Source organism: Ornithodoros turicata, chromosome 7 (genome assembly GCF_037126465.1).
Source record: "Ornithodoros turicata isolate Travis chromosome 7, ASM3712646v1, whole genome shotgun sequence".
NCBI lineage: Eukaryota > Metazoa > Arthropoda > Arachnida > Ixodida > Argasidae > Ornithodoros > Ornithodoros turicata.
In genome coordinates this window covers 9670678-9688494 of record NC_088207.1, presented here as the reverse complement: position 1 = coordinate 9688494, position 17817 = coordinate 9670678, and the positions used below count along the sequence as shown (strand labels likewise).

At 48.0% G+C, this 17817-nt stretch overlaps 1 protein-coding gene across 2 annotated transcripts; it reads left to right on the top strand.

Moving 5' to 3' along the window:
* Window positions 1-12415: 12415 nt before the first annotated feature.
* On the top strand, window positions 12416-14892 carry LOC135399509 (uncharacterized). Of its 2 annotated transcripts, XR_010424315.1 has the most exons (3): window positions 12416-12724; window positions 13588-14540; window positions 14844-14892. XR_010424315.1 is itself a non-coding variant. In XM_064631260.1 (2 exons), exons 1-2 carry the CDS (start codon window positions 12422-12424, stop codon window positions 13711-13713), a joined length of 429 nt encoding a protein of 142 aa, XP_064487330.1. In that variant the 5' UTR covers window positions 12416-12421; the 3' UTR covers window positions 13714-14576. The 2 variants fall into 2 exon arrangements, 1 of the variants encoding a protein (XP_064487330.1); XM_064631260.1 differs by lacking the exon at window positions 14844-14892 and having other exon boundaries at window positions 13588-14576.
* Window positions 14893-17817: the final 2925 nt, after the last annotated feature.

Sequence of the window (17817 nt, the reverse complement as noted above, 5' to 3'; positions counted from 1 at the left end):
TAACCTTAGAATGTGATAAAGGACAGCTTTCTTTTTACGCTAGATCTGTGTCAACTAAAAACTCTTCCAATTGCAGGCAACGCTCTTTGCCGTAGCCAAATGCTTTTTCTATAGTGCACTAACTCTGGCGTTTTTAAGTTTTCAGTACGTCGGGAGCCTGATGTCACCTCAAGGTACCTGAACATATCTGGAGTCAAGTGAAGACGTCTGGTGTCATATGAAATTACCTAAAGTCACCTGAAGCCACCTGAGGATGTCAGGAGTCACCTGAATTTGCTCGAAGTCACTTGTAGTGAGCTGGAGTCACCCTGAAGACGTCTGGTGTCACCCGAAGTCACCCGAAATCTCCTTAGGAGATCTAACGTCACTTGAAGTCGCACAAAGATGTCTCATCTCATCGGCAGTCACATGACGTCATTTCGAGTCGCCTGAAGACATATGGTGTCATATAATGACGTCGGCAGTAACTTCAAGTTACCAGAAGACGTTCTGAGTCACCTAAAGTCACTTGAAGTCACCGTAAGACGCCTGGAGTCAACTGAGGTCACATGAAGACGGCTGAAGTTTTTGAAGTCACCTGAACATGTCTGAGGGCACTTGAAGACATCTGGAGTCACCAAAGTTCTCCTCAAGGCACCTGTAGATGTCATGAGTGAGCTAAAGGTACTCGAAGTAACTTACTTAAAGTCAGCTGGAGTCCCTTGACGTCAGCCGTAGTCACCACAACACGTCAGGTGTCAACTGATAGACGTCCGGAGTCAGCTGAAGTAACGTGAATATGTCTGAAGTTTTCTGAAGTCATTTGAAGTCACCTGAAGACGTCTGGGTCATCTAAAGTCACCTGAAGTCATTGAAGTTGTCAGGAGTCACCTAATGTTAAACAACAACACATGATGCAGCTTGTCGAGATCCTCGGTAGCTGATCTAGAAGTGACCTTGCCCTCGGACACATTTTTCAGTTATACACCCGGTAGCTCCCAACGCTCATTGCCATAGCATAGTATTTTTTATATTCTGCTGACTGTCGTGTTTCTGATTTTTCACTATGATGTTCTACGTTACGTCTCTTTGAGTCGAACTGTATCAGAATGCTCTTGTGCATATCCCTATTAAACTTCTCGTATGATAATCGAAAAATGGAAAATTGACCTTCTTTGAAGATCGGCAGTTCAAATCCCGCACAAGACGAAATTTTTTCCAACACAAATTAATGTAAATTTTCTTATTTTATCCTAATTACTTTGTTCTGAGAAGGACCCCAGTTTAATTGAAGTCTCGATACAGCCTCCTGAACAGTCTGTTCGTGCTTGCTCAGATGCAAAACTACTGGTATCAGTTTGAAATAGAGTTCAAAACATGGCTTGGGAGTGGCAGCTAACTAGGTAGTACCACGCGCTCATCGCCGAGTTTCCTTAGTCGGAGGGGAAATCCCAGACCTCTTAGTTGCACCCAGAACCTCACCCACCACGAGATCTCGACCCTTACCGACACAAGTAGTCTCCGGCATGTGCGTGCCTCAAACGACTAGGCTACCCAAGCACCGATCAAACACACACAAATTGGGAATTTTCTGAAAGAAACGACGACGCTGTTTTGAGCTTCAAAAATAGATCTTTCAGGAAAGGATTTGGTGCCAGATTGAAAAGAATACAGACACAAGGAGAACTGCAGTTTAGACAACATAGTTGTCTATAGCGTGCAAATTTGTTAGACGATCTTTCGGAAAATATGTTAGCTATGGGAGCCATGAAATCAACGCCTAGTAGCTCTCTTCGAAAGCGCATCCGAAATTGTTCCTAGTTGGGCAGATGTATGATTATTTGAAGTGGTCTAGTAAAGACGTTATCGGGCAAGTGATTCGTGCTTCGCATCCCACACGGGACAATTATAGATAATGTGGAGGTGTTGAAGTTTTTCTAGGACATATCTCACTGATGAAGACACATGCAAAAATTCCTTGCTTCTGGCATCTGTATAGTCTACAGCTTGAACGTCCATGCCCAGAATGGGATTTCCTGACTAGACATGCTATTGCAGTTCCTCTCAGCGAATGTTACCCGAGAGTCAGGAACCAACGCAAGCAATGCTCGTACAGAACCTGTTCTGGAGAATAATTATTCGCTAGGGCTTTTCAGTTACCCGTAAGAAAGGATGTAACCTTAGAATGTGATAAAGGACAGCTTTCTTTTTACGCTAGATCTGTGTCAACTAAAAACTCTTCCAGTTGCAGGCAATGCTCTTTGCCGTAGCCAAATACTTTTTCTATAGTGCACTAAATCTCGCGCTTTTAAGTTTTCAGTACGTCGGGAGCCTGATGTCACCTCAAGGTACCTGAACATATCTGGAGTCAAGTGAAGACGTCTGGTGTCATATGAAATTACCTAAAGTCACCTGAAGCCACCTGAGGATGTCAGGAGTCACCTGAATTTACTCGAAGTCACTTGTAGTGAGCTGGAGTCACCCTGAAGACGTCTGGAGTCACCCGAAGTCACCCGAAATCACCTCAGGAGATCTAAAGTCACTTGAAGTCGCACAAAGATGTCTCATCTCATCGGCAGTCACATGACGTCATTTCGAGTCGCCTGAAGACATCTGGTGTCATATGATGACGTCGGCAGTAACTTCAAGTTACCTGAAGATGTTCTGAGTCACCTAAAGTCACTTGAAGTCGCCGTAAGACGCCTGGAGTCAACTGAGGTCACATGAAGACGGCTGAAGTTTTTGAAGTCACCTGAACATGTCTAGGGCAATTGAAGACATCTGGAGTCACCAAAGTTCTCCTCAAGGCACCTGTAGATGTCATGAGTGAGCTAAATGTACTAGAAGTAACTTACTTAAAGTCAGCTGGAGTCCCTTGACATCAGCCGTAGTCACCACAACACGTCAGGTGTCAACTGATAGACGTCCGGAGTCAGCTGAAGTAACGTGAATGTCTGAAGTTTTCTGAAGTCATTTGAAGTCACCTGAAGACGTCTGGGTCATCTAAAGTCACCTGAAGTCATTGAAGTTGTCAGGAGTCACCTAATGTTTATCAACAACACATGATGCAGCTTGTCGAGATCCTCGGCAGGTGATCCAGAAGTGACCTTGCCCTCGGACACATTTTTCAGTAATACACCCGGTAGCTCCCAACGCTCATTGCCATAGCATAGTATTTTTTATATTCTGCTGACTGTCGTGTTTCTGATTTTTCACTATGATGTTCTACGTTACGTCTCTCTGAGTCAAACTGTATCAGAATGCTCTTGTGCATATCCCTATTAAACTTCTCGTATGATAATCGAAAAATGAAAAATTGACCTTCTTTGAAGATCGGCAGTTCAAATCCCGCACAAGACGAACTTTTTTCCAACACAAATTAATGTAAATTTTCTTGTTTTATCCTAATTACTTTGTTCTGAGAAGGACCCCAGTTTAATTGAAGTCTCGATACAGCCTCCTGAACAGTCTGTTCGTGTTTGCTCAGATGCAAAACTACTGGTATCAGTTTGAAATAGAGTTCAAAACATGGCTTGGGAGTGGCACCTAACTAGGTAGTACCACGCGCTCATCGCCGAGTTTCCTTAGTCGGAGGGGAAATCCCAGACCTCTTAGTTGCACCCAGAACCTCACCCACCACGAGATCTCGACCCTTACCGACACAAGTAGTCTCCGGCATGTGCGTGCCTCAAACCACTAGGCTACCCAAGCACCGATCAAACACACACAAATTGGGAATTTTCTGAAAGAAACGACGACGGTGTTTTGAGCTTCAAAAATAGATCTTTCAGGAAAGGATTTGGTGCCACATTGAAAAGAATACAGACACAAGGAGAACTGCAGTTTAGACAACATACTTGTCTATAGCGTGCAAATTTGTTAGACGATCTTTCGGAAAATATGTTAGCTATGGGAGCCATGAAATCAACGCCTAGTAGCTCTGTTCGAAAGCGCATCCGAAATTGTTCCTAGTTGGGCAGATGTATGATTATTCGAAGTGGTCTAGTATAGACGTTATCGGGCAAGTGATTCGTGCTTCGCATCCCAGACGGGACAATTATAGATAATGTGGAGGTGTTGAAGTTTTTTCTAGGATATATCTCACTGATGAAGACACATGCAAAAATTCCTTGCTTCTGGCATCTGTATAGTCTACAGCTTGAACGTCCATGCCCAGAATGGGATTTCCTAGCTAGACATGCTATTGCAGTTCCTCTCAGCGAATGTTACCCGAGAGTCAGGAACCAACGCAAGCATTGCTCGTACAGAACCTGTTCTGGAGAATAATTATTTCTGAAGTCATTTGAAGTCACCTGAAGACGTCTGGGTCATCTAAAGTCACCTGAAGTCATTGAAGTTGTCAGGAGTCACCTAATGTTTATCAACAACACATGATGCAGCTTGTCGAGATCCTCGGCAGGTGATCCAGAAGTGACCTTGCCCTCGGACACATTTTTCAGTAATACACCCGGTAGCTCCCAACGCTCATTGCCATAGCATAGCATTTTTTATATTCTGCTGACTGTCGTGTTTCTGATTTTTCACTATGATGTTCTACGTTACGTCTCTCTGAGTCAAACTGTATCAGAATGCTCTTGTGCATATCCCTATTAAACTTCTAGTATGATAATCGAAAAATGAAAAATTGACCTTCTTTGAAGATCGGCAGTTCAAATCCCGCACAAGACGAACTTTTTTCCAACACAAATTAATGTAAATTTTCTTGTTTTATCCTAATTACTTTGTTCTGAGAAGGACCCCAGTTTAATTGAAGTCTCGATACAGCCTCCTGAACAGTCTGTTCGTGTTTGCTCAGATGCAAAACTACTGGTATCAGTTTGAAATAGAGTTCAAAACATGGCTTGGGAGTGGCACCTAACTAGGTAGTACCACGCGCTCATCGCCGAGTTTCCTTAGTCGGAGGGGAAATCCCAGACCTCTTAGTTGCACCCAGAACCTCACCCACCACGAGATCTCGACCCTTACCGACACAAGTAGTCTCCGGCATGTGCGTGCCTCAAACCACTAGGCTACCCAAGCACCGATCAAACACACACAAATTGGGAATTTTCTGAAAGAAACGACGACGGTGTTTTGAGCTTCAAAAATAGATCTTTCAGGAAAGGATTTGGTGCCACATTGAAAAGAATACAGACACAAGGAGAACTGCAGTTTAGACAACATACTTGTCTATAGCGTGCAAATTTGTTAGACGATCTTTCGGAAAATATGTTAGCTATGGGAGCCATGAAATCAACGCCTAGTAGCTCTGTTCGAAAGCGCATCCGAAATTGTTCCTAGTTGGGCAGATGTATGATTATTCGAAGTGGTCTAGTATAGACGTTATCGGGCAAGTGATTCGTGCTTCGCATCCCAGACGGGACAATTATAGATAATGTGGAGGTGTTGAAGTTTTTTCTAGGACATATCTCACTGATGAAGAAACATGCAAATATCCCTTGCTTCTGGCATCTGTATAGTCTACAGCTTGAACGTCCATGCCCAGAATGGGATTTCCTGGCTAGACATGCTATTGCAGTTCTTCTCAGCGAATGTTACCCGAGAGTTAGGAACCAACGCAAGCAATGCTCGTACAGAACCTGTTCTGGAGAATAATTATTCGCTAGGGCTTTTCAGTTGCCCGTGAGAAAGGATGTAACCTTATAATGTGACAAAGAACAGCTTTCTTTTTACGCTAGATCTGTGTCAACTAAAAACTCTTCCAATTGCAGGCAACGCTCTTTGCCGTCGCCAAATACTTTTTCTATAGTGCATTAACTCTCGCGTTTTTAGGTTTTCACTACGTCGGGAGCCTGATGCCACCTCAAGGCACCTGAACATATCTGGAGTCAAGTGAAGACGTCTGGTGTCATATGAAATTACCTAAAGTCACCTGAAGCCACCTGAGGGTGTCAGGAGTCAGCTGAATTTACTCGAAGTCACTTGTAGTGAGCTGGAGTCACCCTGAAGACGTCTGGAGTCACCTGAAGTCACCCGAGATAAACTGAGGAGATCTAAAGTCACTTAAAGTCGCACAAAGATGTCTCATCTTATCGGCAGTCACATGACGTCATTTCGAGTCGCCTGAAGACATCTGGTGTCATATGATGACGTCGGCAGTAACTTCAAGTTACCTGAAGACGTTCTGAGTCATCTAAAGTCACTTGAAGTCGCCGTAGGGCTCCTGGAGTCAATTGAGGTCACATGAAGACGGCTGAAGTTTTTGAAGTCACCTGAACATGTCTGAGGGCACTTGAAGACATCTGGAGTCACCAAAGTTCTCCTCAAGGCCGCTGTAGATGTCATGTGTGAGCTAAAGGTACTCGAAGTAACTTACTTAAAGTCAGCTGGAGTCCCTTGACGTCGGCCGTAGTCACCACAACACGTCAGGTGTCAACTGATAGACGTCCGGAGTCAGCTGAAGTAACGTGAATATGTCTGGAGTCTCCTGAAGTCATTTGAAGTCACCCGAAGACGTCTGGATCATCTCAAGTCACCTGAAGCGTCATCGGCTTCGAATCGCTGTGCCGGCTCTGCTGTTTGGGGTTTTTCCTGGGTTTTCTTCGGACGCTTGCAGACATATGTCGGCACAGTTGGCTTAGGACGCACATTCCCAGAGGTCGTCAGTCGTGACGCTGCCCACCTCTGTGAGGCCGACAGCGGGATGCCCTTTCACCACTATCACCGCCACCACCACTGTGCGTTCAGCACATGGTAAACTTTCCGTGTCGCATTCAATTGAAGCAGTGCAACGGAAGTTGCCAATAACGATTTGACACATTCGGCGAACTGAAGGCAGCGATCGACAAGTACGCCAGTGATAATTTCATAACGTTTTATGTTCGCGATGGCAAAACAGTTGAAGCTGTCAGAAGCAAAGTAAAACGCTATTTTGATAAAAGAATCGGCATGTACCAGGCCTGAAGGGTGTCTGCCTGAAAGGTGGCAAAAACTTCAGAGTCGCGGCACCGGAGACCGCCATACCAGGTAAGCTCCTGCCTTTCGTGTTTTGCGACCAATTTTCTCAGCAGCTGGGACACGGACTAGCGAGAGACGCTTTTGCACCACCTTTCAAAGTGACTGCCCTGCATTCATACGCTGTACTGCCTCCCGTGAGGGCAAAGCGCTGGAAATCACACAAATGTGCTTGGAGCATAACCGTACGCTGTCCAAGGTGAGCGTCCTGCGTCGGTCTGCTTGATAGTTTTGCTGCAGGTCTGAAACGAAATTCGGTAAATAATCGACATGTTTCCCGCATAGGCATTATACGACCGCCTGCCAAGCAATAGGGCAACAACAGCTCCTGAAGCCAGAGCCGAAGCCATTGAATGGTCGTCCCTTTTTGCGAACAGAAAGTTGATCAAAAAGAAAATTGAGCAGAAGTCTGGCAAATTGTGCCTGTTGAAGGACTTGAATAATGCCACGGGCTGTGTTCTTCCAGACGTAAGTAACGACGTGAAAAGGGTGGCTGAGCTCATTCACGAAGAAAATGGTAAAGTCAACTACGGTGACCTGGCTAGCGTCCCTAGCTAGGTGTACACAGTTGAAACCGCACTCAGAAGTGCCAATGAGTGCCAGCAATAGCTATGACAATTAGCAAGTAATTGCGTGCGACAAGATGAGATAGGCCGTGGTAATGAACTATGCAAATTAGTTTTTGCAATCCAAGCAGTCAAAGTAGAGCCCGTAGGCCCCTGCGCAACCCCCTTGAGCCCATCGCTCACGCTCACGTGATGTGCAATAAAACCACACACTATTTTTACTCTCACCATTCTTTGCACACAAGGCACCACCAGCATCATGTGTCTGTGCGACCTGTCTTGTGACTTACATTGACAGAGTAAGCTTTCGAAACGCTGCTGCACAGATGACAAGAAAAAGGACTACAGAAAATCTCGCCTTGTTTGTGGGTCTTTACATTTCAGGCAGATGTAATCGATTTTTTTCTCTACAATGCAAACACAAACCCAAACAATTCTAACATGTATAACAAAGCGGACATGGGGAGCCACCTATGAGTGAAGTTTCAAGCGCATGGAGCAACGTGTCTCTGAGACAGGCGGCGTCCAGCAAAAAAATGTCGCATCTTTGCCCGAGCGGATATGCTGGTGAACCATAGAGACCACTATGATGCAGGATAGAAGTAGCGAGAGAGGGCACGGAAGAATATTAGTAACTCTTTATGAGGGTCAAGCAACGATAAGGATAAAACAGGACCCTGCGCTATCCGGACAAAAAAGCACGGGGACGGATTTCTCCCCATGTATTTCGCCCTCGTTTGTCCGGACTTCAGCTTCCGGACTCGGACGAGAATTCCAGGGAACAGAAGTGATCAATACCCAACAATCGGCTTCAGGTATCCGGTATTGTCCAGGAAGGACACTTGGCCTACACCTAGTCAAGCGAGGTCGGGAACCCTGGTCGTGTCCTTCTTTGTACTGACACCAGAAGGTGTTGCTAAAAAGAATTATCTCCCTGTCCGACTTTGCACGTTACACAAAAGTAATCCACTGGGCAGTGTGGTCAGTTCAGACTGAGAAGGACGAAACAGATGACAATCGATAGCTTTATATGTAATGTACAATAAGGATGTCCTTTTAGTACCACTCTGCATTTTCGTGTTTCACTTTTCCGGTTCCCCCGCTATCAGGACATTTTCACAGGAACGCAGGCATCCGGATAAACGCGGGTCGACTGTATTTAGCAATACTCTGACTTAGACACTTTTCAAGATTGGGTATTTAGCACTCTGCTCAGACCCGCACCTCCCTATTCAGTGTCACCAACATTTTCCACTGTATACATAGAGCCGTTGACCCGGGAAATGATAAATGAAAGGACCACTGCACTGAACCTCATGGGTAACCTTGCAAAGCTGTTGGCGTTCGCCGAGACGTCATCATCTGAACTTCAAAAGCGACCCGAAGCTGTTGTTTCAATCTGGTACTTCAGTGAGCCTTTCTCCCCACTCGGCAGCACGTATAGTGCAACGAGGCTTCTCAAGTACAGCTCTTAATGATTGATTGCTACATATTCCGAATTTAGTGAAGAAAGCAGTTGAATTTGTCCTGGATGCATGCATTTTTGAACACTTGTGATTTTTGTATTTAGATTACTGATGTGAATAAGAAGCCCTCGCAGTCAGTGCCAATCATATCAACGTGCGTCCACACCACGGAGAAATGGCTAACCATGATAACACCAAAGACGACGATATACCTACACCCGGCTGTGTAATTCGTTGTTTTGTGTTGCTTCTTTGTTGCATCTCCTTATTGCTTGATGATGATGCTTGTTTCCCTGTTCATTATTGAAATGGATCGTTAGTTCATTTCGCTCGTTGACCAGTTTGTTTGTCCGTTGTATCGTCTGTTGCCTCGAAGATAAACATCGTTATGCTTATACGCATTTTGTTGGTGTTGCCGTTAGAGCCAAACGTGTTTGCCAGTTGCTTCGCCAGTTTTTTTTTACCTACTGTTTGAAATCAGTTTGGCAATGCAGCAATGCCACTCGAGTCCAGAGTGTTCATCAAAAGGAGCAGTGAAACCTCGCTCCTTAAAAATTTCGCTTTTGTGCGCGTCGTACTGTACGTTGCCTTCTTGCAGAATAAAAAGAAAGATAGAGAGAGAGAAAAACAACAACTAATGCCCGTTGGTGGCTTGTCTACGACATGCCTTCGAAAGACCATAACCTCGTTTAGAGAGCCTGCTACCGAAGAAGAGAGGACGGCGACATTTTCGTGACGTTCGCCGTGTGGGAACGCCGTGTGAAATGTGAGGTCTGACTGCTCGCTACGTCACACTGATATCCTGACGTCACTCCCGCTGATCGAACTTGTCTCCCAAGCTACGCGCTACCGCTCACTAAATTGCACAATTATTATTTATTATTTTGTTTATTTCATCACACAAGTGATTAGGAGCAGAGGCTAAAAAGTCACAGGAGACTTGCCAAGGCCTCTACCCCCTACAGCAGCACAGATTAAATAATCACAATGTATGCAACACTATGCACAATGGTAAACAAGTACAGAAATGTCACTCAGTCATCAATAATAATAAATAGCGAATGAAACAAATATCAGCTTCGACCCTTACTTCTGCTACAGCAATGTAACGTTTGTATACAGTAGTGATTATTCTAAATTTCAAAAATATATTAGCAAATCATTTCTGTGTAAAGACAGCAAATCGCATGTATTATCATTGAGTAATCTAACTAAATTATATTGCAACCTGTGGATCCCATACGACGTCCGGCACCGTGGAACTTTTTATGTTAAAGGGTGGCGGTAATTGTGAACAGGATTAGTAATTTCTAAGCTCGCCACGTCCAGAAAGTCACTTAAGTTTTCCTTAATTGCCCTTCGGTACGCCAGGATGAGCCTATAGCAATAAAGGTTGTGAGTTCTGGGTATGCGATACTTCTCGAATAGCACCTCTGTCGTTAGTTGTAGCTTACATCTTCTAGAATGCGTAAAAATTTCTCCTGGAGAACCAGTAGTTTGGAAAGTGAATGCCTGCCCAAGCTAACAGACAGTAGCTAAGATGCGAGTTGATGTGCGCGTAGTATATTCATTTTAGTGCCTGACGCGAGAGAAAATATTTGCATCGATGCAGTATGATTATTACTAACTGAAACTTGACTGGTCACTGATATTGATGACTCTGAAATTTTGCCTTCTTGTAACGATTTTGTTATTTATCGTTGTGATCGTACTAAACGTCGGGGTGGTGGCGTACTTATTGGTATTAGAAATACATTCCAGTCAATTCGTGTTGACACAGGTCCTTCCCCACTTGAAATGTGTTGGATATCCACCAAGCTAGGGCTAAGTGATATATTGATAGGAGTGTTGTATCGGCCACCTGGTGTTTCTAGTTTTGTAACTCTTTTTTCTGAGGTGCTTGCGTCACTTTCCGTGTGCTTTCCGCAACATTATATGATCATCTTGGGTGATTTTAATTACCCCGGAATAGATTGGGCTATCCCCTGTGGTGGCACAAGGGAGGAAAGCAACTTTCTAGATATGTGTCTAAAGTTTGGCCTCACACAGCTGGTTTCGGAACCGACACGAATAACCTCATCCACATCTAATATTATCGATCTCGTCCTCACAACAGACCCCGCGGTTTTTGGTGATCTTCTGTATCCGATATCCCTGAGCGATCATAGGGTTGTCATTGCTCCTCTTTGCCTTTCTTCTAAGCGTACAAAGTGTAAAAGCAAAATGCTATTCTATTTATCATAACTGGGAAGTTTTCAAAAATAAAATTCTTCAGTTTATAGAGGATTTCCTCCCCTCTTGTACAGTAAGGGATACTCGTACGCAGCCCTGGTATACGTCGGAACTTAACAAACTGAGTAACAAGAAAAAGCGGCTCTTCAGACAGGCGAAAAGAAGCGGCTCTGAGTCAGTATTTGCTCTTTACCGCAACTGTGCCAAGATACTCAGAGAGACAGCACAGAATGCGAAACGTAGCTTCTATGCAAAAGATATTCCTAACATGCTTACAATTAATCCAAATAAATTTTGGCGTGTTATTAACCCCAAATCAAACCAGGCGATTTCTCTGAAAGATGTTGATGGTTCAGTTGTTCCTGATTTGGTTTCCTGTAACATTTTTAATAATGCATTCGCTAGTGTTTTTGTTGATGATTCACGTTTTCAACCATCATTGTCGCGGCCGTACCAATTTCCTCCTATGTGTCCAATTAATATCACACCTAATGGTATTGAGAATGTCATTGAAAATATGAAGCTGTCATCTGCCTGTGGCCTTGGGTTGCATCAATGTTAAAATATTAAAGGCAATCTCATCACGATACTTATCTCTTATTTTTTCTCAATCTCTTGCCTCCGGTATTGTTCCTAGAGACTGGCGTTTGTCAAAGATAGTTCTACTCTTTAAAAAAGGCGATCAGCTGGATCCTGTGAATTATCGTCCGATAGCTTTAACTAGTGTCCCATGCAAAATCCTTGAACATATAATCTTCTCGCGTGCCTCCACTCACCTTGAGTTGTGGGGGGCGCTGATAACCCGGCAACTTCCGCGCGATAGCGCAGATAGCGCAAGAGATAAAAGAGCGAGCGCTCGGGAAAAGAGGATTCGTGCGGCAGGCAGGCTGGCAGACGGTCACAGCAGCGAGGAGCGACGAAGCGGGCAGACGGCCAGCAGCTGTGATGTAAGGCAATAAACCTTGTTTCTTTTGTTCAACTGCTGTGTCAGTGTTCTTCGGGGTTACGGCGGGGTCGAATACGGAACCACCCCGGGTTTGTGGGCCGAGGTTCCCACAAAATTGGCGCCCAACGTTGGTGTTTTCGACCCGTCGTACCGTTTTTCCCGGAGGGCACGGCATAGTTGCAGTTAGTGTGCATTTTTGTTTGTTTTTTTTTCGTTCTGCCGCCGTCTGCGTTGCAACGCAGGTTCTTCGACCGGAGATGCCTCCCAGGAAGAAGCAAGAACCAGACAGTGACGAGGACGAGCCTGCGCCAGTGGCTGAGGACTTGCTTCGACAGATGGCATCCCTCTGTACGTTACTGACGCAGCAGCTTGGTAGCAGCACGCCCGCCGCCCAGCCGTCCCCGGACACGCAGCTGCGCCTGAACTTGCCGGTACCGACATTTTCGGGCTACAACGACTCCAAGTCGGCTGAAGATTTCCTCGCCGACTTGAGTGCTTACCAAACTGCCGTTGGAGCCACCGACGACGTCATTCTGCGTCGAGTACTTCCCGCAGCGCTGGTAAGCTCAGCTGCTTTGTGGCGTAGGTCCCAGCCCCATTTCTCTCGATGAGCGTATTCAAGCTGCAGTTTCGGGACGAGTTCCTCCCCCCAGACTACGCGATGCGTATGCGCGAAGAGCTTGCAGCCCGAACGCAGCATAGTGATGAGAGCCTTTTGGAATACATCCGGGCGATTCAGGAACTGTATCGGAGAGCGGACCCTCTCGTAGATGAAAAAGAGAAGGTGGCACGCGTTATCCGACAGTGCCACCCTCGGTTCAAGCCATATTTACGAGGTCGAAGTTTTACTTCGCTGTCGGAGTTAGCTACAGAAGCGCGCAGCATTCAGGCCGACTTGCTAGCTGAGCTGCGTTACCGCCCACCTCCTAGACCGGAGGAGACTCTTGAGCCTAGTTGTGCATGGGGCGCATCGGTACATGCAACGGAGCTGCATCCCCGTTGGCCTGCAGGACCGAATAGCGGAGCGTCAGCAGGTCCTTCACACCGCTCACTCGATCCTTTTGCGCACGAGCAAAGGAACCGAGCGAGGCTTGTTGAGGAGACTTCGAGGAGCGCAGGACAGACCGGTAGCGAACGTCGCCGAACGTCAGGATACCGGCGTAACGACAGGATTGAGGGATCAACCCCACCGCGCTCTAATGGACTAAACGTTGGGAGACCACGTTGTTACGGTTGCGGGCAACACGGACACATCCGTCGGGACTGCCCACATCGTACTTCGGCCACCCCCGAAAGAACCCCCCAGGGAAACTCGGAACGCCGACGGCGGTAACCGCAGATTACGAATTCCCGTCGTCGGCCGGAGCGAACATTGATAAGAGGCAAGTTACTTCTAACCGTGCTATCTTTTCTGATAATACAGTGGCCTTGGTCCCGCTTGCGTGCCGATTGCAAGATGACATCTGCAACATCGGACCTTTCATCGTGGTGCGCGTTCTGGGCAAAGACGTTGCAGGTTTGGTGGACACCGGAGCAGCTGTTTCCCTGATCGGCGACACCATCCACGACTGGTGCCGGGAGCGGAACATCTCGGTACGGACGACCAGGACTCTCCTAAGGCTCGCCTCTGATGCGGTTGTACCTGCCGGTGGCGCGGTGCGCCTTACCTTGACTGTCGATGGACATCGGGTCAGACAACGCTTTGTTTACCTTCCTGGACTGGCAGGAGCAATGATCCTGGGACGCGACTTCATTATCCGGATGGGACTTGTCCTGGACTTGCGTCGCGGAGGCTACCAGCATGCATGCAGCAGTACCTTCTTCCCATTCCTGGAGTGGACAACCCCTGGAGCGGACCAACGCCGGACTGGTGAGGGAACCCAGGACGACTGCTCAAAGCGAAACCGGTAACCGACTGGCAACAGCGATGAAACTAAGCAGCAAGCCGCTCGAGTACTTCGCGGCGCTGGACAATCACTGCCCGTTGAAGAGCATCACGGAGCGGGATACCAAACGCCTGTAGTTGCAACTGCTGCCTTGCATGAGGGTCTGCAAGGGATTTCTGGAACCTCAGAGCAACGAGAAATGCTGGAGCAAGCATTGCTACCCTTTTCCCGGATGTTTACGGAAAAACCAGGTTTGACCGAAGTCTTGGAACACGGCATAGACACCGGCGACGCAAGGCCTTGGAGATGCAACCCGCGGCCGCTTAGCGTCCACAAGCGCAAGTTGCTCGATGCTGCGCTGAACGAAATGATCGAGACGGGTGCTGTGAGACCCTCGCGCAGCCCGTGGGCCTTTCCGGTGGTACTCGCTCCGAAGAAAGATGGAACCGCAAGGTTGTGCGTGGACTACCGCCGGTTGAACGAGGTGACGGTGAGAGATTCGTATCCATTTCCCTCTATAGACTCGATCATGTACAGGTTGGGATCAGCCCGTGTGTTTACAATCTTGGACTGCAGTCGAGGATCCCTGCAGATACCGATAGCACCTAATGATGTCGAAAAGACAGCCTTCACCTGTCATAGGGGACTGTTTGAGTTCGTCCGGCTTCCCTTCGGACTGTCCAATTCCCCGGCTAGTTTTCAGCGTATGATGGACGAGGTGCTCGGCGATGCGAAGTACAACTTCGCTATGGCTTATATGGATGATGTAGTAATGTTTTCACGTTCATTCCAGGAACACCTTTCACACCTGAAAGTCGTGTTGGGACGTATGCAAGCTGCTGGGTTGAGTGTCAATCCTCGAAAAATGCAGTTGGCGACTAACCGCATCGACCTGCTAGGGTTTACAGTGGAGTCCGGCACGGTCAGGCCGAACGAGGACAAGCTGAAGGCTATCCTAGACTACCCTCGCCCGCAGGACGTAAAGAGCTTGCAGCGCTTCCTTGGTATGATTGGATTTTATAGACAATTCATACCGCGGTGTTCGGATATGACGCAGCCACTAACCTGGCTACTGCGGAAAGGTGCGCGCTGGTCATGGGGAGAAGCACAGGAGAATGCATTCTCCGCCCTGACGGAAACGATAGCGCAGATCACCTGTCTGTATCTCCCAGATCTTAATCGCCCATTTGTAATGCAGACAGACGCGAGCGATTATGGACTGGGCGCAGTGTTGTTACAACAGCACGAAGGTGAACTTCGGCCGGTGGCATTTGCAAGCCGCACGCTGACATCACCTGAACGAAATTACACCGTGACAGAGAAAGAGTGCCTGGCTATCATGTTCGCACTGAATAAGTTTGACATGTACCTGGATGGTGCGAAATTTGCAATCCAGACTGACCATCAGGCACTGGCCTGGCTGAGTAGATTGAAAAATCCCGCCGGAAGACTTGCACGTTGGAGTCTGACGTTGCAACGGTACGACTTCTCGATCGAATATCGGAGGGGGACCTCTAACAAAGTGGCAGATGCGCTGTCTCGGGCACCTCTGCCCCTGGAGGACGTCGTTACCACGCCGGAGCTCGTAGCCGCGGTTTGGCAAGCCGGAACGGACAGAGAGCAGGCGTGGGGACACATCGTGAGCCGGAAGGACATCGTGGAAGCCCAGAGGACGGACGGACTCTGTCAGCGTGTAGTAAGGTGGCTGGAGACAACGGGCCCAGCGGACGCCGGAGACGCTGAAGAGAGGTTCGACTCCTATCAGCTGAGCGAGGATGGTCTTCTGGTGAGGTATATCCCCCAGGCGGACGACGAGGAGATCGGCGGCAACCCTTTCAGGATCGTAGTACCATGAAAGCTACGTAAGTTATTCCTCAGATATTTCCATGACTGCTTTAGCAGGTCACGGTAGCGGCAGCAAGACTTATTCTAAGTTATGTCGTATCGCGACGTGGCCAGGCATGAGACAGGATGTTTTGCGGTTTACTCGCAGCTGTCCAGTGTGTCAGAAGTCGAAACCTAGGGGCGGACAGCCGCCAGGATTGCTGCAACCGATTGTCAGTCAAGGGCCTTGGCAGATAGTCGCATGTGACGTAATGGGGCCATACCCCAGAAGTCCCCGTGGTAACCAATACCTGTTAGTCATTACAGACCACTTCACGAAGTGGGTTGAGCTCTATGCCCTTGCGGAAATTGGTGTCAGCTCGGATCTGGGATCGACTGCTGGATGTCTTTTCGCGGTTTTGATTCCCTGACCAGCTTATCACGGATAACGCCTCGTACTTTACAAGTAAGGTGTTTGTCGACACATGCTCGGCGTTGAGTATTCGACATAAGAAGACGTCCCCTTATCACCCTCAGGCAAACATAACTGAGCGGGTCAATAGGAATATCAAAATGATGATGGTAACACTTACCAGCAGGCATAAGGATTGGGACGCGCGTCTAACGGAGATTGGCTTCGCCACTCGTACGACGGAAAATAGGCCTACTGGGTTCACCCCTGCCTATTTGAATTTTGGACGAGAAATAGTATTTCCACTCGAAAACACGCTACGAACACTGAGGGAACAACCCCGTCGCCCGTATGCACGATATGCGGAAGACATTCGCAACCGTCTCTCAACTGCAGTTCGTTGTGCACGTGAGAATCTTGAGGTCGCAAGACTGGAGCAAGCATCCCGGTACAACAAGGGTCGACGCCAGGTAACATACAGCGTAGGAGACTTAGTCCTGAGGCGGACGCATCCACTTAGCGACGCGGCGAAGGGCTTCGCAGCTTCTCTCGCAGACCGATGGGACGGGCCTTACCGGGTAAGTGCGCAACTTACACCCGTAACTTATAGACTTGAACGTTGCAGTACAAGCGACGAGTCCGGCCCAGTTCACATCACAGACCTCAAGGAGTTCATCGATCGCATCTTGGAGCAAGATGAAGGGCAAGAGGACTCCGGCACACGTTCGTCGCAATCCCAACCCTTCCACGGCCCCATCGACACGGAGTCGCAGCCCGCTGAAGATAGGACAGTTCGGGGCGGGTTACCGGGGTCTCCTCCTTATAACCTCCGCCCTCGTAGACCTCCAAGGTGATGTTTTTTTCTTTTTTTTTCCCTGCAGCGAGAAGCCGTTCTCGACCCCAACAACGGCACCGACCTCAGCGATTCCCTGGGAACTCTCCTGCTCGGAGGCCTTCCCCGTCACCCAGATCCCCAAACAGATCAAACAGACACCCCACCGAGCCTCCAGCGGTGTACACGGAACAAGAAAGAAGCGCCCTCTGCCCCTTCTGCGGTGTTCCACTGATCCACCCTCCGAACCATAATGCGGGAGCCCTTTACCTGCATCGTATCCAACAAGCCGCACAGCCGAGGGCAGCAGCTAACAACGTGGCCTCCGCTCCTACACGTCGGGACATAGTCGCTGCAGTGAACCTACTTCGGCAGCTGGCCCCCCAAGTTCTCGCTCGGCCATCCTTCTTACCGGACCCTGAGGATATAATCCTCGACCTCCCCGAACTTCCGGACATTTGCCTCAAGGGGGGAGAGTGTGGGGGGGCGCTGATAACCCGGCAACTTCCGCGCGATAGCGCAGATAGCGCAAGAGAGAAAAGAGCGAGCGCTCGGGAAAAGAGGATTCGTGCGGCAGGCAGGCTGGCAGACGGTCACAGAAGCGAGGAGCGACGAAGCGGGCAGACGGCCAGCAGCTGTGATGTAAGGCAATAAACCTTGTTTCTTTTGTTCAACTGCTGTGTCAGTGTTCTTCGGGGT